Consider the following 22,343-nt stretch of genomic DNA (forward strand, 5'->3'; position numbering starts at 1 on the left):
GAGATACAATTTTCTTATTCCTTTGCCTAAGGTCACTAAGTACCTACTAGCAGAGCTAATTGAGGAGAGAAGAGGATGGATGTTGCAAATTCAGTCAGCAGCCGTGAAGCTTTTTCACTGGCCTTGAAGCATGCCAGATGTACCCTCTGTCTGATGCTGGGACCCTGCTTCACGGATGGCCCTCATCTTTTCTTCCTCCTCCTTGAGCTCAGGCCTAATGCCAGATGAGTGGTTATGAAAAGCTCTAGACATTCCCAGAGTGAGAACAGCTTGTGGTACTTACAAGTCCAGGCTCGGTTGCCTCCCTGACCTTAGTAGGTGTGAGCCTTTCCCAAGGCACAGAGGGAATGTGGTTCTCAACAGGCTGACAGGAGGAACTGGATTTGGTGATGGGGAGGTCCCTTGAGACTGTCTTCTGTAGGTTATAGGTGGCATCGATCAGATAAGTGTTGAGCTCCTACTATGTGCAGAACCACATATTAGGAGTTATGGGTAGTTCAAGAGAAGAAAACCAACATGGTCCCTTCCCTCAAGGTACTGCTGATTTTATTGTGGAGACCAGATCCACATGCTGGTAACAGTTTGTGATCAATATAGGGTAGGTATAACTAAATGTTCAATCACCCACTTTCTTCAGATGTCGCTACCTGGCTGTCCAGCTGTCTCCTGCCATCCCTGTGTTTGCTGCCATGCTCTTCCTTTTCTCCATGGCTACACTGTTGAGGACCAGCTTCAGTGACCCTGGAGTGATCCCTCGGGCCCTACCAGATGAAGCAGCTTTCATAGAAATGGAGATAGGTGAGTGTTCTAACCAGCTGGCAAGATGCTGTGCAGTGGGTGACTTTAATCACTAAGGGAATGGAATCCTAATAGTAGTTGGAGATTAAGAATCATTTCTAGCCTTTTCCCTGTAAGATCCTGAATCTGAGATCATGACCACCCTATGATTTTGGTGAGGCAGGTTTAGCAAGATTTGAAAGCCATATGCTTCATTCTTCCTTGTTGGGTTGCGTTTCAGGAGGGGTTTGTTACCAAAGTCTTGCTGCACTGTTCCCAAAAGGATGGGATTTTTTTACTTTTGAAGGGTCATGAACTCATTTGATTCTTTTTTTTTTTTTGAAAGCTATAAGCCTTCTTTTTATAAAAATATTCTTATATGTTTGCATATACATATAATTTCAGATGTAATTTCAGGGATTCATAGATCTTTTGAAGCACATTCATGGGCCCCACCAAGAATTCCTGCTTTAAGGCAATACATAAGGTGAGAAGAGACAGCCATGGTGCCAGGAACCACTGCGAATTCTAGGAAGGTAAAGGAGGGTAAAGGAAGCAGTTACAGGCTCATTACAGTGCAATTTTCAGCTCAGGGTAGGTCTCTTTGGGACAGAGATAAAGTGCTACACTAGCCAGGAGCCAGGGTGGCTCCACAAATTGAAGCAGAAGATCCCAGGGCTAGAGGAGGGAATATCCTAGGAGCTCACACTGGGAAAGAAGACCATGATACCAGTGCTGGCGGGGACTGGGAGCCCCTCAGACCCCATAGCAATGCCTGCTGAAATTGTTTGCAAGTCCAGTACCCAAGTAGCTTGAGTCAGCATCCAAGCCAGATAGATTAGAAGAAAGGGGCCCAGAACTTATAAGACTAAAAGCTGTGCCCATGGACCACCTATCTATAGTCCACCTTTAGACTGTCAGGGTGTTTGTTTGTTTGTTTATTTTAATATTATTTAATTAAAAACACACAAACATTAAAGTTATAATAGGTAGTATATTACATTTATATTTTTTGAGAGAATTTACATTTGTATAATATTATCTGCCTATCCAAGAAAATACTGTGTCTTTATTTTCAGATTGAATTTTGTGCCCTTGAATAAAATTTTTTTTTAAAGATTTTATTTATTTGACAGAGAAAGACACAGCGAGAGAGGAAACACAAGCAGGGGTAGTGGGAGAGGGAGAAGCAGGCTTCCCGCAGAGCAGGGAGCCTGATGCGGGGCTCGATCCCAGGACTCTGGGATCATGACCTGAGCCGAAGGCAGACGCTTAACGACTGAGCCACCCAGGCGCCCCTGAGTAAAATTTTTATAGTTTTAAAATCTAGTTTCTCTATTTCTCATATTGAGTTTATTCCTAATGTTTATATGCATGCTATCATCAATGAAATATTTTCTCCCATTTCCATTTGATGTTTTTTCCTCCAGTTTTATCAAGATATAATTGACACAACATTGTATAAGTTTAAAGTATACAATGTGTTGATTTGATACTCTTTTAGAGTGGTTTGAAAGCTTCCAAACTTTTGTATTTCTTTTGTTTATTTTAGCTGCATTTCTCTCTAGCTTCTCAGCAAATTTCTTTTTGAAGAGTTCCAGCCTGTTTTAGTTGTGCTAGGGGGACATAGGTTTGTGCACATCTGAGCTTGAACTACTTAGGGATGGGGTGAGAGTGGGAATAGTGGGGAGAAAGCAGAGGCTGGGTGTGTTGGTGCAGCTGCAGCTCAGGGGAAACCTGGTAAAGCTGAGATAGGAGCAAGATAGGAGGGAGAGTTGTGTGTGCCATCTTTTCTCCATCTGGATTATTCTTTTATCATCCTCTTTCCATTCACATATGGAGAAACTGAAGGTCAAGGCAGTGCCTTGACTTGTCTCTTGCATCTCGCAGCAGGTGTTAGCAAGGTTAGTTCTGTTTTGCCAGATCACTGGGCCTGGAGCCCAGGCTTCAGCTGTCACATTGTGACCTCTCCTTTTAGCATGTTTCTCTCATTAAGAGAATGCATTCTTGTGTTCATTCGTATGTTTATGTTAGCAAGTTTTTATTAACTTACATTCATCCCTGTGCTGGGTATGCTGTGTGCGTGGGGGCTGGGGGACGGGCAGAAGATGACATTGTGATTCCCTTGCATCATAGTGCCTCATGGGGAGGATGAACCATGAACTCTATCTCACAGGTGCCCTCATGTAAAGCCCATGCAAAGGAATATTAAGGTGGCATGCTGGTACTTATATCATTCTCTAATGAATAGCTATCCCCATCCTTTTAAGACTTGTGGCACACTGTTATTGTTTGATTTCACAGCATCCACCCCACTCTGCAAAAAAAGGAAAAAAGTTCCATATGGCAGATATTTTTAAAATCAAAGTGAATTGAAAAATTATTCTGTTTTTAGAATTATCCTGCACATCTAGGGTGCAATGAGACAGGCATTCTCATATGCTGCAGATGGATGGGCGTGCAAATTGATACAATCTGTCTGGGAAGCATTTTGGCAATAAGCAATATGGGCTTTAAGGATTCATACCCTTTGACCCAGTAATTCCACTTTGCTTAGAGTTTAGTTAAAGGAAATAATCAGAGTTATACAAATTACTGTAGAAGGATTTTCAGCACGTCATTTTTTTCTTTTTCCTTTTTTTCTTTTTAATATGGGCCTAGCTATTTTAATGCCAGCAACTTCATATATTACTGCTCAGACTTCAACATGCTTTTCTTTTTTTCTTTCTGTTTTAGAAATTAATTTTAATGCATGTATATATTCTTTTTTTAAAAAATTTTATTTATTTGAGAGAGAGAGCAAGAGAGTGGGGGGAGGGGCAGAGGGAGAGGAAGAGAATCTCAAGCAGACTCTAGGTGAGCCTGGAGCCCAACTCTAGGGGTTCAGTCTCACTACCCTGAGATCATGACCTGAGTTGACACCAAGAGTAGGACGCTCAACCGACTGAGCCACCCAGGTGCCCCAACAAATGTATTTATTCTTGAGGAGGGGAGGTGGAAATTGGGATTGGGGTGGTGATCAGAGGGGATTTAAGCTTTATCTGTAATATTTTAAATTTTTTCATGCAACACCATTTAAATAGTAAAAACCCAGAGGCCACTTAAATGCCCTACAGTATGGAATGGTTAAATAAATTATGATATGTGCATATGATGGAATATTATATTGCCAATATTAATATTTTTGGAAGAGAAATTAACAACCATGGAAAAATGTTCACCATATAGTGTTAAGTGAAAAATACAGGGTACAAAATTATATTTATAATGTGATCTCAAATTTTTAAAAATCACGAATATTTATTTACCTGTTAAGGAAATACACCAAAATGCATGGATATTCCTGAATTGAGAGACTGTCGGTGATTTTTATTTTTTCTTATATATATCTTCTGTTTTTTCCAAAGTTTTTACAATAAGCATGCATTATTCTTATTTTTAAATGATTATTTTTCTGATTCTAAGTATTACCAGTCTTTTTTTCATGCATATATTTTATTTTTGCAAGATAGAATGTACACTAGTTGCTTTCTAGTGTACACTTTCATTGTGCAATATATTGTGAATGTTGTCCTGAGTCTTCATTCGTCTATATCATTTTAAATGGTTGCATAATATTCCATCCTATGCATGTATCATAATTTACTTAACCAGCCCCCTATTGTGACACTGAGGTTATTTTCAGGTTTTCACTATTAAAGGGAACTCTGTGACAAATATCCTTGTGTCAACATCTTTTGTGTATCTCTTTGTAGTTTTGTTAAAGTCCTAGAAATAGAATTGCAGGGTCAAAAAATATATGCCTTTAAAATTTTGGGAGCCACTGCTTTATTGCTTACTGATAATGTATAAAAATACCTTATTCCCATCCTTGCCAACACTGGGTATTTTTATTCTTTTTAGTATTTGTTAATATAGTAGGAGGTAACAGTATCTTTGTTGATTTTTATGTCTTTGATTCTTAGTGAATTTGAATGTTTTCATTTCATATATTTATATATTTTTAGCCATTTTTATTTCTTTTATGAATGTTTTTCTTTGTAATCTGCCAAAAAACGTGAAGAAACCTCTTTTCACATGTGCACAAAAGAATTGCATGGCATTCAGCAGAATTTGACATGACACTCTGTGATGTTGAGAGTGCCTTCAGGCAATGCTAGTCTGGAGAAAACAGTGGGCCTAGGGAACTGGTGATTGCTCCCACTGCTTTTGGAGAAGTGGTGAGACTTTGGGGCTCAAATAATGGCTGGTAGTGATATTAACTGTCTTTACTGATCTACAGAAGCTACCAATGGTGCAGTGCCCCAGGGCCAGCGACCGCCTCCTCGTATCAAGAATTTCCAGATCAACAACCAGATTGTGAAGCTGAAATACTGTTATACCTGCAAGATCTTCCGGCCTCCCCGGGCCTCCCATTGCAGCATCTGTGACAACTGTGTGGGTGAGTAAAACCAAAGGGGCTCTGTCTGGGGGGAAGGGCTGAGCTGAAGGAGAGGGTCAGGGTTATTTTTCTAGGGAAAAATCAGTAGGGGTGGGAAGATAGATTTCTATAGGAAATAAGCTAGATTTAGTTAGGAAACTTTAGATAGGAAACAAGCTTCTGAACAACTGTAGATCAACTGTACTTCTGCAGTAGATCAAATCATAATTTAAATGTCCTCTAGTCTAAAATTTATTTTAAAAAACCTTTTTGGTAAATGGGGAAGTAAACTTTACCTGTTTTTCAAATCTGGATTTGTTTCAAGCAGAGCCCACCTTATGTAGGGGGAGGAGAACTCTAGTCCACTGGAGGGCAGCATTGGGGAAGGAAGGGATATGTAAGAAGTAGTGTTACCAAAGAAGAAAGTTGCTAGAATTTATTGAGTTCCTACTATATCCCAGGCACTGTGCTAAGTGCTTTCCCTTTCTCTCATTTAAGACTCATAAGAGGGGTGCCTGGGTGGCTCAGTTGTTAAGCATCTGCCTTCGGCTCAGGTCATGATCCCAGGGTCCTGGGATCGAGCCCCGCATCGGGCTCCCTGCTCAGCGGGAAGCCTGCTTCTCCCTCTCCCACTCCCTCTGCTTGTGTTCCCTCTCTCACTGTGTCTCTCTCTGTCAAATAAATAAATAGAATCTTTAAAAAAAAAAGACTCATAAGAACCCCATGCGATAGGTATTATCCCCTTTTTACAGATGAGGAAATAGGTGAAGCACCTTTGTGTAGGTTCATGTAATTAATATGAGATGAAACTGGAGCAGGTCTGATTCCAGAACTGTCATTTCATCTTTCTCTGCTGATGCTGCAAGGGTGGCAGGTGTGCATAATACATGGGTCTGTGCTTCTATCTGCATATATGTGGCTTAGTTGTAATCACTGCCTAGTGTGTGCTGAACCCTGGGAAAGATCAGAAACAGGCAGTAAATATGTCTCTTGATAGGCATATATGTGCAACTCCTTACTTTACCAATAAGCATACTTCTTTTTTTAAAGATTTAATTTTTTTATTTGAGAGAGAGAGCTCGAGTACACATGCGTGCAGGGTAGAGGGATGGGGGGAGGAGCAGAGTTGGCAGGGGAGAGGGATAAACAGACTCTGCACTGAGCGCAGAGCCCAGCACAGGGTTCAGGACTCGATCCCAGGACCCTGAGATCATGACCTGCGCCAAAACCAAGAGTCAGACGCTTAACTGACTGAGCCACCCAGGCTCCCCAAGCATACTTCTAGCACTCTTTGTATATGCCGTGGAACATGCCTGACTGAGTACATTGCTTTCTTCTTATTAGCCAATTCTTTAGGCAAATGTTGGGAAGATAAAGCTTACTTTATATGGTAAAAATCTGTATGTAGATAGGACTTTTATAAATTAAAACTCATTTTATTTATTTTTTAAAAGATTTTATTTATTTATTTGACAGAGAGAGACACAGCAAGAGAGGGAACACAAGCAGGGGTAGTGGGAGAGGGAGAAGCAGGCTTCCTGCTAAACAGGGAGCCTGATGTGGGGCTCAATCCCAGGACCCTGGGACCGTGACCTGGGCCAAAGGCAGACGCTTAACGACTGAGCCACCCCAGGCACCCCAAAACTTGTTTTAAATTAGCTAGGAAACTTGATATTTCAAGGGCTGATATGAAGGTTTTCATAAAGAATTCCCTCTCCTTATTAATATTCTTAAATATAAAGAACTCATGCAATTTGAGTTTTTAAAGATTTTATTTATTTATTTGATAGAGACACAGCGAAGAGGGAACACAAGCAGGGGGAGTGGGAGAGGGAGAAGCAGGCTTCCTGCAGAGCAGGGAGCCCCATGTGGGGCTCAATCCAGGGACTCCAGGATCATGACCTGAGCTGAAGGCAGACGCTTAATGACTGAGCCACCCAGGCACCCCTGATTTTTAAAAAGAAGCATTAACATTCCAGTAGAAATATGGACAGTTCGTAAAACAGGAAATGTAATTAACTAGTTAACATGAAAAAGGATCATCCCTACTAAACATCAAAGAAATAAAAATTAAAACAATCTTTTTAAATTTAGAACATTAGCAAATAAAACCTGATAATGCTTAGTCCTACCCTGACAGGAGTGTAAATTGGAACAAACTTTTTGGAAGACAACCTGGTGAGATTCATAAAAGCTTTAAAATATGTATACCCTTTGATGCCAGTGATTCCCTTTCTAGGGATCTATCCTAAGAAAATAATCAGGGATGTGGTAAAAGAGTTAGGTATGGAAATATTTACCTCAGGATTATTATAATGATGAAAAATTGGATAAACCTAATTGTCCACCTGTAGATAAGTGGTCAAATAAATTGTGGGACATTCATGCAATAGACTTATGGGAAAAGCTCAAATCAGAAAGCTAAATGAAATAAAATAGGAGATAGGCTATATTTATAATGTGATCTCAGTTACACATTTGAAAAAATACATGCAAATATATATGCAAGGTAACACACCAAGATGCTTATGCTTGTAGTTTATTATCTATAGGTTGTAGGATTATGAGTGATTTTGTTTCTTTCATTTTTCTTTTTTTCAAGTTTTCTACGATGAGCATGTATTAATTATATTATCAGAAAAAGTGTGATTTAAAATACAGTAGGGGTGCCTGTGGCTCAGTCAGTTAAGCATCCAGCTCTTGATTTTGGCTCAGGTCATGATCTCAGGATCGTGAGGTCAAGCTCTGTGTAGGGCTCTGTGCTCAGCATGCAGTCTGCTTGAGATTCTCTCTCTTCCTCTCCCTTGGACCCCCCCACTCTTTTTCTCTTTAAAATTAATAAAATCTTTAAAAAATAAAAATAAAATACAGTAAAAATATATCTGTAAATCTACAGTTTCCAATGTTTTTATATGGCAGGTTTGCTTAAAGAGTTACTCTCCATTTTCCTGGTGTCTCATCATCATCTTCTTCCTATAAGGATACCAGTCTGACGGGATTGGGCCCTACCCTTATGATCTCATTTAACCTTAGTTACCTCCTTAGAAACCCTGTCTCCAGATATAGTCACATTGGGGGTTAGAGCTTCAACGTATAAATTTGGTGGGGGGAGACACAATTCTGTCCATAACAATACCAAAAAGAATTGAAAATAGTCAAACATTTTTGTATGTCAGTGTGCATGGCAGTATTGTTCACAGTAGCCAAAAGATGGAAACAACCCAAGCGTCCATCAACAGATGAATGGATAAACAAAATATGGTATATATGTACAATGGAATATTATTCAGCCATAAGGAGGAATGAAGTGCTGATATATGCTACAGTGTGGATGAATCTTGAAAACATTATGCTAAGTGAAAGAAGCCAGACAGAAAAAGTCAAATATTGTATGATTCCACTTGTATGAAATATCTAGAATAGGCATAGAGACAGAAAGATTAGAGGTTACCAGGGTCTGGGGGAAGGGGAAAATGGAGAGTTACTCTTTAATGGGTACAGAGCTTCTCTTTGGAGGTGGTGAAAATTTTTGGAAATAGATAGTGGTGATGGTTGCACAACATTGTGAATGTAATTCATGCCACTAAATTGTACACTTAAAATGAATATTCAAATTGCATGTTATATATTTTATCACAATAAAAAATCTAATAAAAAATTACTGAACTTAAATTTCTGTGCACATCTCTATCTCCTTATGAGAAATTACTGAAAATGGATTTATTTTGCCAAAGGGGTGTGAGCCTTATTATGGCTGTTGATACACACCGCCAAATTGCTTTTCAGAAAGGCTCTCTCAATTTATACTCCCACAAAGAGTATATTAGTGTCCATTTTAAGCTATTCTCACCAGTACTGGATATTGTTTTTTAATATTCTTATTTTGATAGGCAAATATTGTACTAGTATTGCCCTGAATTATTAGTGAATCTGAAAACATTTAAATATATGTTTATGTGGTATTTGTTAACTGTTTTTTCCCTTTGACTACTTTCTTGAAGGAGTATTTGTAATTTGTTATTGATTTATAAGGATTTCTCATATACTAAGGTACAAAATTTACATATATTTCTGCTGTTTTTTTCCTGTTTAATATTCTTTTATAGTATTTTTAACATATTTAAGCTATTAAGGTTTATGGAGTCAAATATATTTTTCTTTAACATCTGTGTTTTCTTTCATTACTTTTATGGTTACTTAGGAAATACTTGTCTATATAGTGGGTAAATGTTCATCTACTCTTTTTTTTAAAAGACTTATTTATTTGTTTATTATAGAAAGAGCGAGCAGGAGCAGGAGGGGCAGAGGGAGAGAATCTCAAGCAGACTCCGCACTGAGTGCGGAACCTGACTCAAGGCTCGATCTCACGACCCTGAGATCACGACCTGAGCCAAAACCAAGAGTCAGACACCCAACTGACTGTGCCACCCAGGCGCCCCTCATCTATTCTTTATAATTATTTTATGGTTATATTTTGTTTTTACATTGATTTTTTAATTTTTTTAGAGAGGTAGAGAGAAGGGGGGCAGAGGGAGAGAGAGAGAGAGAATCTTAAGCAGGCTCCATGCCCAGTTCAGAGCCCAATGTAGGACTGGATCTCACAACCCTGAGATTATGACCTGAGTGGAAATCAAGAGTCAGACACTTAGCTGACTGAGCCACCCAGGTGCCCCTGTAGTTTTTATCATTTTTTTAAAAAACTAGAGGCTAAGAAAAACCATACTACTCATTTTTCAAAATTTCCTTGGCTATTTTTCACCCACTTATTCTTCCAGAACTTAGTAAGTCCACCTAAGATTTTTCTTTGGAAAAGCAAAGTCTCTGTTGTCAACTGGCAGTGAGGCAGCTCACTTGACCCCCCAGTGCCTTAGTTTCTTCAACTGCAGTGTGAGGACAAGAATATCTTCTTTTGCTTGACTTCCAGGGTGATTGTGGGGCTCAAATGAGATGACTGAAAACATTGTGAAAAAGTGAAAAATAGAAACCAGTGTTTTTTTATAATTGAAATCGGCAGTGATCCTGGGGGTCTTTAAATTAGGTACTATGTCGATGGCATGTTGTGCTTTGTTTTGGAGGCTTTGGCACTGGACTCTCTTTCTCCCACAGAGCGCTTCGACCATCACTGCCCCTGGGTGGGGAATTGTGTTGGAAAGAGGAACTACCGTTACTTCTACCTCTTTATCCTCTCTCTCTCCCTCCTCACGATCTATGTCTTCGCCTTCAACATCGTCTATGTGGCTCTCAGTGAGTATGCAGGGCAGTGTCTGTTGGTGAAGGGTGGGAGAAGACTTAAGGAGAGCTGAGGGGAGTGGTTGGGTTTCTTGGTGGGACTTTACCATTGCAAAGGCACCCTAGGACTAATAAGAAATGAATACTACTCTGCTCTCGAGCAGAGCTCCAAACCTCAGCTCACATCAATCCCTATTCCTGAGTGTGTTGGCCTTTTCATTGGCCTTCTGCTGAAGACTGAGGCTCTAATTACTGGTCTGTACCCAGAGTAGTGGGCATTTCTGAGGTGATCCCAAAGACTGAGGATGTATTTTGGCTCTGCATACTTTCTTCTTCTGCCTTATAAGACCTGCTCTGTGCCAGGTGGTAGAAGGGGATTATACTATGCCTTTCAGTAGCTCATGGTCTACTTTGGGAGACAGAAAATACACACCCACATGTGTACATATGCATACGTGCACGTGTATGCCGCACACACCAAATCACCCTAAAGGCAGATGGGATGTGGAGTTAAAAGAGGCTTCTTGATCAAGAGATGAGTTCTCAGCTGGATTTTGAACAAAGGAAGTACACGGATTGGTGAGGAGAAAGGATTTTTCTTAGATATTTCTGATTTCTTTCATCTATGAATGAATATTCCCCATCCATGCCCATAGTTGGGGGCTTGGGAAAAGGGAGGGGAGCAGGAAGCTTGGCTTCTGCCAGACTCTGTAGTCCAGTGCCAGGTCCCGCAGTGAAAATGTAAACTCTTCAGTGAGGATACTGCCAGCTTGTAGGTGAGAGTCCCTTGTCTGAGTGAGGGCTAATCTCTTGCCAGCTTGTAACAAGGGATAGGGAGGGAAGAAAATGAGTGGGTACTAGGATAAGTGTGCATTTTTTACTAAAGTCATTGATTTTTCTTTCTACTTGTCCTCCCAATTTAACAGAATCCTTGAAAATTGGCTTCCTGGAGACGTTGAAAGAAACTCCTGGAACATATCCTCCCCTGGCAGTATGTCCCTGTGACTCCCTCTTAAACTACTTTCGAGTAGGCGTTCTCTCTGCATTTCTCCCACCATCTCGTTTTTTAGATGTTAGAGAGTGCCAAGATCTGAAATTAAAAAAAAAAAAAAATGTAGTCTTAATGGTAGCAACCAGAATGGAAGATGGCCAGGGCTTAAATGGAGGTCTTTCCCTCAGCCCTTTCTCCACTGCCTCCCTCACAAGTCCTCCTGATCCTGGGCTCAGCCCTGCCTCCTCTAGTGGGCCATGTTTATTTCAGTACACCTCTTATGTCGCTTGACCAAAGTCCTCCCTTTCTGTTACAGCTCAGGCTTATTTTGTACAACAGTTGCATTTCTGAAAAGGAGATTCAGATGGGATTTCTGTAAGTCACGTACTGTTTTTTCCACCAAGTTTTCATTTATAAGGTTTATTTTTTGATGGATTTTCCACTGGCAGTGATGGCCAACATTATTTAGCTTTGGCCCTCTTCTAAACATTCTCTTCAAAGAACTAATGATGAATAAACAAACACTTAAAAACACCAGGAATGTTAGCTACTCCTAGTGAATAAAGAGGAGTCCTTTACCTTTCATATATGCAGCAAGTTTAGAATTCATCTGTTGTTATATATGGATACTTGGCCATTTGTGATATATGTTCTGAGAGGTAAAGATGGTGTGATTGGCACCATGAGTATGGGCTGAGGCCTTGAGTCCCCGGGTGTAGCTTCAACATTCCTTAGCATCACCTCACTGTTCTAGAAGTGCTCATTTGCTTCTTCACACTCTGGTCCGTCGTGGGACTGACTGGATTTCACACTTTCCTCGTGGCTCTCAACCAGACAACCAATGAAGACGTGAGTCAAATTTTCCTTTTCCTCACCACATATTCTTTCTCTCCCCAAAACCTATTCTCTCATTACCTGCTTGAGAACTGAGTCTCCAGGGCTTGGGAGGTCGAGACAGACAGAAACCTGGTTTGGGAGATTGTTAAATCCAGTGCGTGGAGGAGAAAGCACACTGCTTTGTTTGGAGCTGAGTGCCTATTGAGAATTGGAAAGAAGGGGTTCAGTGGTTGAGTGGGTACAAGGTCTTCTGCTGTTCATAGGTCCTTAAAGGCTAGGTAGTGCCTCTGGAATGGAGAGGGGCAGTTGCACTGAATAAATCCCTGCTTTTTAAAACTTACCAATTAATCCATGCTCATTGTAGAAAATCAGAAAATACAGATGAGTAAAACATAGCAAATAAGTCCCTGTAACTTTACCTCCTGGATGTCGCCATGGTTTTTTTTTTTTTTTAAGTTTTTATCTAAATTCACCTTTGTTAATGGTATGATTTGTAGTCTTCCAGACTTGTTCCCATGTTTGTTTAGATGAATATATATTTTGTATTTTTAATTGAAAATAATACATACTGTTCAGCCTCTGATTTTTCACTCGATTGTGAACATTTTTCCATGGCTATGTAGGTATTTCTTTTTTTCCTGTTGTGGTAAAATATACATAATATAAAATGTACCGTCTTAGCTATGTTTAAATGTAGAATTCAGTGGCAGGAAGTACATTCATATTGTTGTGCTACCATCACCACTATCCATCTCCAGAACTTTTCATCTTTCCATGCTGCAGGTATTTCTGCAACATAATTTTCACTATAAGCCTTGGCTTTTATCTTGCAGATCAAAGGCTCATGGACAGGGAAGAATCGTGTCCAGAATCCCTATAGCCATGGCAACATTGTGAAGAACTGCTGTGAAGTGCTGTGTGGCCCCTTGCCCCCCAGGTACTCAGAGGACTAGAAGATACTGGGATTCTTGGGACAAGCAATTCAACCTGATCCTATTACCTGGCCTGATGCATTCTTTTTTTTTTTTTTTTAATTGGAGAGAGAAAGCAAGAGCGGGGTGGGAGAGGGGTAGAAGGAGAGGTAGAGAGAATCCTGAAGCAGATTCCCCACTGAGCGGGGAGCCTGATGTGGGGGCTTGATCCCAGGATCCTGAGATCATGACCTGAGCCGAAATCAAGAGTTGGATGCTCAACTGCCTGAGCCCCCCACATGCCCCTGATGCATTCTTCTAAATGTGGCCTTTTGGGGTCAAATGGGTCTTCCTGGGGATTATCCCTCGGTGCCATATCTACACAGACCACAGACCACAGGCTAGTTGTTTTGAAGGGATGACCTTTCATTCTTATTTCATTTGTTTGTCCCTGCTTAATGTGGTGTTCCCTGGTCTGTGGAAGAAAAAACTGAATGGAAGACAGGAGACATGTGTTAGGAAACACTGGGCTGCTAAAGGTCAGGTTTATGTTTTCTAGTACACACAGTGAGGTTCTGGGGGTGGGTGGGTGGAGGGGTGAATACAAAATGTTTTATTAACAGTCCTCTCTTTTTCAGTGTGCTGGACCGAAGGGGTATTTTGCCACTGGAGGAAAGTGGAAGTCGACCTCCCAGTACTCAAGAGACCAGTAGCAGCCTTTTGCCACAGAGCCCAGTAAGTATTCCTGATGTAACGGCTGAGTCAGTGATAGAAGGTGTAGGCTAAATTTACACCTTTGAGATATAATTAGGCAATTTCATGTCCAGTCGTTCCAGCTTCTCTGTTTCTGCTTCTGCCCTGACATTGTCTTCAGATCTTTGTGCCCTTGAGGTAGATTAAGCACAGTCACTGTGCTTAGGTGCTAGGGATATGCCGGTGAACAAGGCAAACAATGTCCCTGCTCTCAAGGAGCTCATTGTCTAGTGAGAGACAAGAAAACAGGCCATTGCTCAATGTTATGAAAAGTGCATTGAGGAGGGAAGCATGAAATGCTATCAGAGAAAAGATAGGGGTCAGGACAGTGGGTTAGAATTAATGGAGGGGTTACCTTGGTGGAAGGGGGCTTCCTCCCTGGCATATGCAGATGTTGTGGAAAATCTCCCAGCTGTCTTGCTCAGGATATACTTTACAAAGCATGTTCCTAAAAAGTTACTACTTGACATTTTTTAAAGATTTTATTCATTTATTTGAGAGAGAGAACACGAACAGGGGGAGGAGCAGAGGGAGAAGGAGACTTCCTGCTAAGCAGGGAGCCTGACGCGGGGCTCGATCCCAGGACCCTGAGATCATGACCTGAGCCGAAGGCAGACGCTTAACCAACTGAGCCACCCAGGCGCCCCTTGACATTTCTTTCTTTTTATAATAGCTTTATTGAGCTATAATTCACACATTATAAAATCCCTATTTAAAATGTACGGCTCACTGGTTTGTAGTATATTCACAAATCGGTGCAATCATCACAACAATCAATTTTAAAAACATTTTCATGATCCCTCACCAAACCCCTGCACCCGTCAGCAGTCACTGTCTCTTGCCTCCTAGTTCCCCCAACCCCATCCTTAGGCAACTGTTAATCTACTTTCTTTTGCTATAGATTTTCCTCTTCTGTACCTTCCTTATAAATGAAATCATATCATGTTTGATCATTTATGACTGGCTTCTGTTATTTGACATAATATTTTCAAGGTTCATCCATGTTGTCTCATGTAGCAGTACTTCATTCCTTTATATGGCCGAATAATATTCCCTTATATGGATAGTACCACATTTTATGTATATATTCCTCCACTGATAGCCATTTGGGTTCTTTGCACTTTTTGGTTATTATGAATAATGCAGCAATGAACTTTCCTGTGCAAGTTCTTGCATAGACACATATGCATTCATTTGTCTTGGCTGTATAGCCAGGAGTGAAATCACTAGATCATATAATAACTCTATGCTTAACCTTTTGAGTACCTGGTGGACTGTTTTCCAAAGTACCTGCACCCTTCTACATCCCCCACCAGGAGTGTATGAGGGTGTCAGTTTCTCCACATTCTTGGCAACACTTGTCATTATTATTTGACATTTTGGTTCTAGCCATCCTAGTGGGTATGTAGTGGTATCTCATTATGGTTACAATTTGCATTTCCCTAATGATGTTGAGCATCTTGTCATGGGCTTATTGGCCTTTTGTATATCTTCTTTGGAGAAGTGTCTATTCAGATAGTTTATCTATTTTTAAATTGGGCAATTTGGTTTTTTTTTATTGTTGAGTACCAAGAATTCTTTATATATTCTCTGTTTTAGTCCCTTATCAGATATATGATTTGTAAATATTTTCTCCCATTCTGTGGGTTGTCTTTTCACTTTCTTGATGGTGTCCTTTAAAGCACAAAAGTTCAAATTTTGGTGTAGTCCAATGTATCTATTTTTTTCTTTTGTTTCTTGGGCTTTTGTTGTCAGATCTATAAACCATTGTCTAATCCAAGGTCATGAAGACTTATGCCTCTGTTTTTTCTAAGAGTTTTATAGTTTTAGCTCTTATGTTTAGATCTTTGATCCATTTTGAACTAATTTGTATATATGGTGTGAGGTAGGGGGTTCAAATTCTTTCTTTTGCATGTGGATATCCAGTTGTCTCAGTACCCTTTGTTGAAAAGACTATTTTTTCCCCATTGAACTGTCTTGGCACCCTTGTCAAAAATCAGTTGACTGTAGGGCATCTAGGTGGCTCAGTCGGTTAAGCGTCTGCCTTCGGCTCAGGTCATGATCCCAGGGTCCTGGGATCGAGCCCCACATCGGGCTCCCTGCTCAGCAGGAAGCCTGCCTCTCTCTCTCCCACTCCCCCTGCTTGTGTTCCTGCTCTCGCTATCTCCCTCTGTCAATGAATAAATAAATAAATAAATAAATAATCAATTGATTTTAAACAAACAAAGAGTTTGTTTCTGGACCCTCAATCTTATTTCATTGATCAGTATCTCTATTCTTCTGAGTATCACACCATCTTGGTTATTGTAGTGTTGTAGTAAGTTTTGAAATTAGGAAGTGTGAGTAGTACAAATTTATTCTTTATTTTTTCAGTTGTTTTGGCTGTTCTGGGTCCCTTGAATGTCCCTATGCATCTTGGGATCAGCTTGTCTGTTTGCAAAGAAGCCAACTGGAATTTTGATGGGGATTGCGTTGAATCTATAGATCAATTTTTGGAGTATTGTCTTTCTAACAAGATTAAATCTTCTGAACCATTAACATGGGCTGTCTTCATTTGTTTAGGTCTTCTTTAATGTATTTTTCAGAGTATAAGTGTTTTTTTTTGAGTATAAGTTTTTTTTAATTTTATTTATTTAGAGCCTGCACACACGAGCAGGGGGAGGGGCAGAGGAAGAGGGAGAGAGAATCTCAAGCAGACTCTATGCTGAGCACAGTACCAATGCAGGGCTTCATCTTATGACCCTGAGATCGTGACCTGAGCTGAAATTAAGAGTCAGACACTTAACCAACTGAACAACCCAGGCGCCCCTAGTATAAGTTTTTTTTTTTTTAAGTTTTACTTATTTAAGTAATCTCTACACCCATCGTGGGGCTCAGACTCATGACTCAAGATCAAGAGTCACATGCTTCTCCAACTGAGCCAACCAGGAGCCCCCGGAGTATAAGTTTTATACTTTTGTTACATTTATTTGTAAGTATTTTATTCTTTTTGATATTATTGCAAATGAAATTATTTTCCCAATTACAATTTTGGATTGTACATTGGGAGTATATAGAAATTCAATTGATTTTTGTATATTGATCTTGTATCTTGAAACCTTGCTGAACTTGTTTATTCTAATAGATTTTTAGTAGATTTAAACTTTCTTTTCAAATAGAATCCTACTTTTAAAAAAGTGAATGATTTCTGTGAAGTAGATAATTGTTCTCTACTTTGCCTTTCCTAAATTTTGAATTTTCTTTTTTTGAAGTAAAGCAAATTCTTGTTTATATATTATTATCATCATTTTGAATATCATTTTTCTGATGAATCTGATCTTAAATCATAACAGTCTAGGTTAGTGATGCTAAGTTGAATGTAGGGAAGGATAGTGTTTTAGAATCACTTGGGGCATTTTCCAACCACATATACCATCTGAAGATTTTGCCACCCCACCCTGTTTGGCTTAGAATCACTGTTCTAGTAAGCTGTGTGTTAGAGAAAAAAAAAAAAAGATTGAGAACCACTAGGTCAGGCCTTGTTAGACAAGTATGTTATAGCATTCTGTTGTGAAGGTGGGGGTTCTGTGTAATTATTTGTGGTCCATTTTATTATTATTGTGAATAATAATGGAAACATCTGTCCTTAACAGTAAAGACTAGAACTCACACTTCAGTTGCGTTCTGTTGAGAAGCCTGTAGTTCAGTCTTGGTTCTGAGTGTGGTGTCAGTGGCTGCTTATCTGTAGCATCAGTATGGTTGATGGGTTCAGAAGAAGAGTTCAATGTCTATGTATTATCTCCATTTGGATTTTAAGGGAGAGCTTTGTATTGAATTTGATATGTTTTCCTTCTCAGGCCCCAACAGAACATCTGAGCCCAAACGAGATGCCGGAGGACACCAGCACTCCTGAAGAGATGCCACCCCCAGAGCCCCCAGAGCCACCACAGGAGGTGACTGAAGCTGAGAAGTAGCCTATCTATGGAAGAGACTTTTGTTTGTGTTTAATTAGGGCTGTGAGAGATTTAAGGGGAGAAGATAAACCTGAGACAGAGAGCAAGTGAGCTGTCCCTTTTACTGTTTTCCTTTGGTCTTTATTCACCCAACTGCACACTGGCATTTTCTTGCTGCAAGCTTTTTTTAATTTCTGGACTCAAGGCAGTCACAGAAGATGTCAGTCACCTCTGGTAACTGGACAAATGGGTCTCTTGGGCCCCGGCACTGGCTTTCCATGGCCTCAGCCACGGAGTCTTCTTGGACTCCCTTCTCTTTCCTCCAGATCCCAGCTCTCCTGCTTGGGGTTATTGGTCCAATTCTGAGGTTAATGGTTCTTGAGACTGGCTCAAATCCTCTCAAGCTGCTGCATGTCCTGAGTCCAGAGGCAGTCACAGAGAACCCTAGCCAGGGAATCCTAACTGGATTCTTGGGGCCTTCAGAATTGAAGAGTGGCCTTGGAGGATTCTCCTGGCTACAAAATGCCAACATTGCCAGCAAATCCTTTCAGGAATGGGGCAGGTAACTTCCACTTGTATTTATTCATGTAGCTTCTCCTTTGTCCCCTGCCCACTCTCTAACACCCAAGCCCCACTCTTTTCCAGTTAGATATATGTAAGTAATTACCGTAGAGATAACAATTCACATTTCTTGTAGACTGTCTGGAGACTTTTTAATTCCTGTGCCATTCTTAGTAAGAATTTATGAGATGCCAACGGCATGGCCCCTTGCACTCTTTGTCTCATCTCTCCTCCTTTCTCATTAGCCCCTTTTGTTTTCCTTTTGACTCCTGCTCCCGCTAGGAGCAGGAATGGCAGTAATAAAAGTCTGCACTCTGGTGGTTCCTTTTCCTCAGAGGAAGCCTGAGTGCTCACTTAAACACTACCCCCTCAGACTCCCTGTGTGAGGCCTGTAGAGGTCCTGAATGCACAAATGGGGAAACCAAGGCACAGAGAGGCTCTCCTCTCCTCTCCTCTCCCTCTATGTTCCCTCAAAAAAGAAAAAAAAGAATAACCAGTACTTCCATTAGGCCTCGGCTGAGTGAGGAGGGAAAGCCCAGCACTGCTGCCCTCCCGGGTAAACCCACTCCAACGCCTTGGCCCACCTCGGGCTTGGTAACCACACAGGGGCTTCCTCCAAGCCCCGCTCTTCCAGCACTTCCACCGGCAGAGTCCCAGAGCCACTTCACCCTGGGGGTGGGCCGTGGCCCCCAGTCAGCTCTGCTCAGGACCTGCTCTCTTTCAGGGAAGAAGATTTATGTATTATATGTGGCTATATTTCCTAAAGCACCTGTGTTTTTCTCTTTCTAAGCCAGGGTCCTGTCTGGATGACTTATGGGGAGGGGGGGGAGTGTAAACCAGAACTTTTAATCTATTTGAAGGTGATTAAACTGTGTCTAATGCAAATTGCCTGCCTCCTCCTTCCCCCTTCCATTTCAAGAACCACCATGAGGTTGTGAATGTCTTTGTGTGGGGGCGTGGGGGTGGGGGTTGAAGGGATTGCTTGTTACTACCCATACTTCCATTTCCTAGGGGGCCCTTGAGTTGGAGAGATAGCTCCCAAACTCACCACTGATCTATACCACATTCTGGGCTGAAGTTTACCTTATTCTGGGCTATGGAAAAAGGACTTTCAAGGCTATATACAGTGTTAGCAAGATTGGGAGGGTCGGAGGGGGTTATATTTACTTAGGAGAATATGTTCTTTATTAGGATATTGTTTTTATGCAGAGGGATGCTGTTAATTGCAAATGAGTCTTGGTTATTAAAGCAGGCTCATCAGGGCCTCCTCTTGGAAATATTTTGTTAGTGATCTTTTACAAGCGATGGCATATATTTCTTTTTAAATGGTCTAAAGTCAAGACTCCTTACCAATGCCTATCTCACCCTTCCCAGTTAATTAAAATTAATGAAATTTGGCTGCTTCCAGATTTTTCCATATGTCTTCCTATTTTCCTTGTAGCAGGGTTTGAGTGTAGCAATCCTTAAGGGGAGTGGGGAGACTGGCTCTGACCGACTCAGATTCCTCTCCTATCTGCTTCTACTTTCCCATTTTTCTGGATCTCTCAGGTTTATCCTTGTAGTTAGATTTTAGTTAGTTCAAAATGAGGCCAAGCTTTGAGAGTTTGGAAGTTACTAGGTTTTTCCAGTTAACCTGACACTCAGATGAACCCCTTTTTAGTCAGTTCTCAGCCTACCCTCTCTCAGCCCATCTTTTCTCTTGGGTTATGACAGATTTCTCTCCTCACTCAACTTAACCTCAACCACTCTTCTGCTGACCCTGACGTCTGTCAGAGAAGCTTTCTCTTTCTGAGATGAAGGGTAAACCTGGAAATCCCTTATCTCTAGTGTGAAATCAGTTTTTTAAAAGTTTCTGCTTTTTTCATATACTCCCTGTCCTCTTTCTTTTCCTTTATAAATCGTCTGTATTTAAGGCCTTGGCCTGAAGATCTGTCCCATTCATACTGTGCACCAGCTGGGACTGTCCCTAGTCTGAGTTACAGATCAGAGACGAGATTGAAGAATTGGTCCTTCCCGGGGGAATAGGCCTTAAATTGTTCACTCTTTTCAATGGCTAACATTCTTTCCACCTCTCCCCTTCCTCTCCAACCTTTAAGTTTCCTATGCACCCCACTTCCCCAGGCCAGGCTGACTGGCATGGATCCAAAACCCCTGTGGGGTGGTGGGATTTGGCTATTCGGGACCACTTTTTCATGTCCATTTGGCTCCAGGGCCCTCTTTGCCCTAGTAGAGAGCATCATCTCCCCCTTTGCATTTTTTTCCCCAGTGGTAGATGTAGGTTCTAATTCTATAGCAGCTAAATTCCATTCTTCCTGCCCTGCCCTTCCTGCCTTTACCCCTAAGGTCCCTTTTCCTACTGACCAAATCTCTTTACCTTGTTGGGGAAAAAAGTATTTTGTTTTTAACTCTATTTTCTAACTTAAATGCAGTTTAATATGTAAATCTCTGCACTTTTGTGTGAACCTACAAATGTGTATGTGTGGTAGGTTTTTCACTCTCTGGTATTTCTTAATAAAGAAATCTTTCTTTTTGGGGTGAAGCCAATTAATGAAGGAGACTTGAATGGTTTTAGAAATACAGGGATGTCTGTTTCTTTGTGCTTCTGCCTCACTTCTTTACTTGTGCCTAGTGTGAGTGACCAACCGCTCCCCCACCTTTTGACCCCCTTCCTTTGAGAGAGCCCTCAGCCTAGTGGGGCAGGGAGAGGGACCTGTCCTGTATCTGGTACTCCTCTGGGACTGCTTAGATTGGCTCAAGTGGTAACCTAGCAACCTAGCCCCCTGCCCCCCCCCGCTCCCATGGTCTAGCCCTGTTAGTCCTTTTCTTCCAGCTCTGTTCATTTTACTTCTGAGGATGGGACCAGGCTAGGGAAAATCACCAAGGGATCACAGTAAATGGTTTCAAAAAACTGACAATTTGTCCTTGTGCTTGGTGCTACTAAAGAAGAGCAATGCTTTCAATAATTCCAAAAGTATCTGTGTCAGTTTTAAGAATACATTCTAGGGATGCCTGGGTGGCTCAGTTGGTTGGGCATCTGACTCTTGGTTTTGGCTTAGGTCATGATCTCAGGGTCGTGGGATCAAGCCCCGGGTTGGGCTATGCCCTCAGCAAGAGGTCTGCTTGAGATTCTTTTTCTCCCTCTATCTGCCCCCTGCATGCGTGCTCTCTTTCAAATAAATAAATAAATAAATCTTTTTAAAAAAAGAATACATTCTAGGAATCACTTGCTATTCTTAGGCAATAGGTTTTAGAAATAGTATCAAAGGCTAAAACTGTGAATGTCATTAGTTTTAAAGGATGCAAGCCCAACTCACAAAAAAGGGAGTCATTATGAATTTCATGTTTTGGATAAATATGAAGTGGGAATGGGAACTAGAAATCTGTATCTCTAAATTTTCAAATATCCTATAGGACATCAGTGTAAGTGGGAAAACCTAGTGTAAGTAGCTTAGCCTAATTATTTTACAAATCAGTACAAAATATGTTTTTACAATTTTATTTTTTTTGAAGATTTATTTATTAGAGAGAGTGAGCAGGGGGAGGGGCAGAGGGAGAGGGAGAGAATCTCAAGCAGACTCCCCGCTGAGTTGGGGGCTGGATCTCACTATCCTAAGATCATGACCTGAGCTGAAATCAAGAGTTGGACGCTTAACCGACTGAGCCACCCAGGTGCCCCTGTTTGTACAATTTCAATATATACACTGAATTTCCAGGAAAGCAACAACTGTGTAAATTGAGGGAAGATGGTATTTTATTTGGTTCAGAACTTTACCAAGAGTTGTGACTTTCGCAAATCAAGTCACCAATGCAGTGTCATTCATGGATTTTTAAGTTGCCAGTGCAACGTACCTGTATTTGTCTTTCTTTGTAGCAATTGCATTCACAGTGGATCTGCATATGTAAGTGGAAGCCTCTGAGTGCTTTATTATATC

The 22,343-nt window shown here is 40.9% G+C and overlaps 1 protein-coding gene across 5 annotated transcripts in view; it reads left to right on the plus strand.

Moving 5' to 3' along the window:
• ZDHHC9 (zDHHC palmitoyltransferase 9) overlaps positions 1-19,330 on the plus strand; it is a 76,762-nt gene extending 57,432 nt beyond the window's left edge. For all 5 annotated transcript variants that reach the window (XM_088028650.1, XM_088028651.1, XM_088028653.1 and 2 more), the window contains 8 exons: positions 638-798; positions 5,060-5,218; positions 10,304-10,441; positions 11,353-11,399; positions 12,162-12,266; positions 13,088-13,191; positions 13,804-13,900; positions 17,755-19,330. In XM_088028650.1, the coding sequence (XP_087884776.1) occupies positions 638-798; positions 5,060-5,218; positions 10,304-10,441; positions 11,353-11,399; positions 12,162-12,266; positions 13,088-13,191; positions 13,804-13,900; positions 17,755-17,871 (928 nt within the window). In that variant the 3' untranslated portion in view covers positions 17,872-19,330. The remainder of the gene's footprint in view (positions 1-637; positions 799-5,059; positions 5,219-10,303; positions 10,442-11,352; positions 11,400-12,161; positions 12,267-13,087; positions 13,192-13,803; positions 13,901-17,754) is intronic.
• The last annotated feature ends 3,013 nt before the right edge of the window (positions 19,331-22,343 follow it).

Source organism: Eumetopias jubatus, unplaced genomic scaffold (genome assembly GCF_037043125.1).
Source record: "Eumetopias jubatus isolate StellerSeaLion01/CBP00866 unplaced genomic scaffold, mEumJub1_p1.0 scaffold_11, whole genome shotgun sequence".
In the NCBI taxonomy this organism is placed as follows: Eukaryota; Metazoa; Chordata; class Mammalia; order Carnivora; family Otariidae; genus Eumetopias; species Eumetopias jubatus.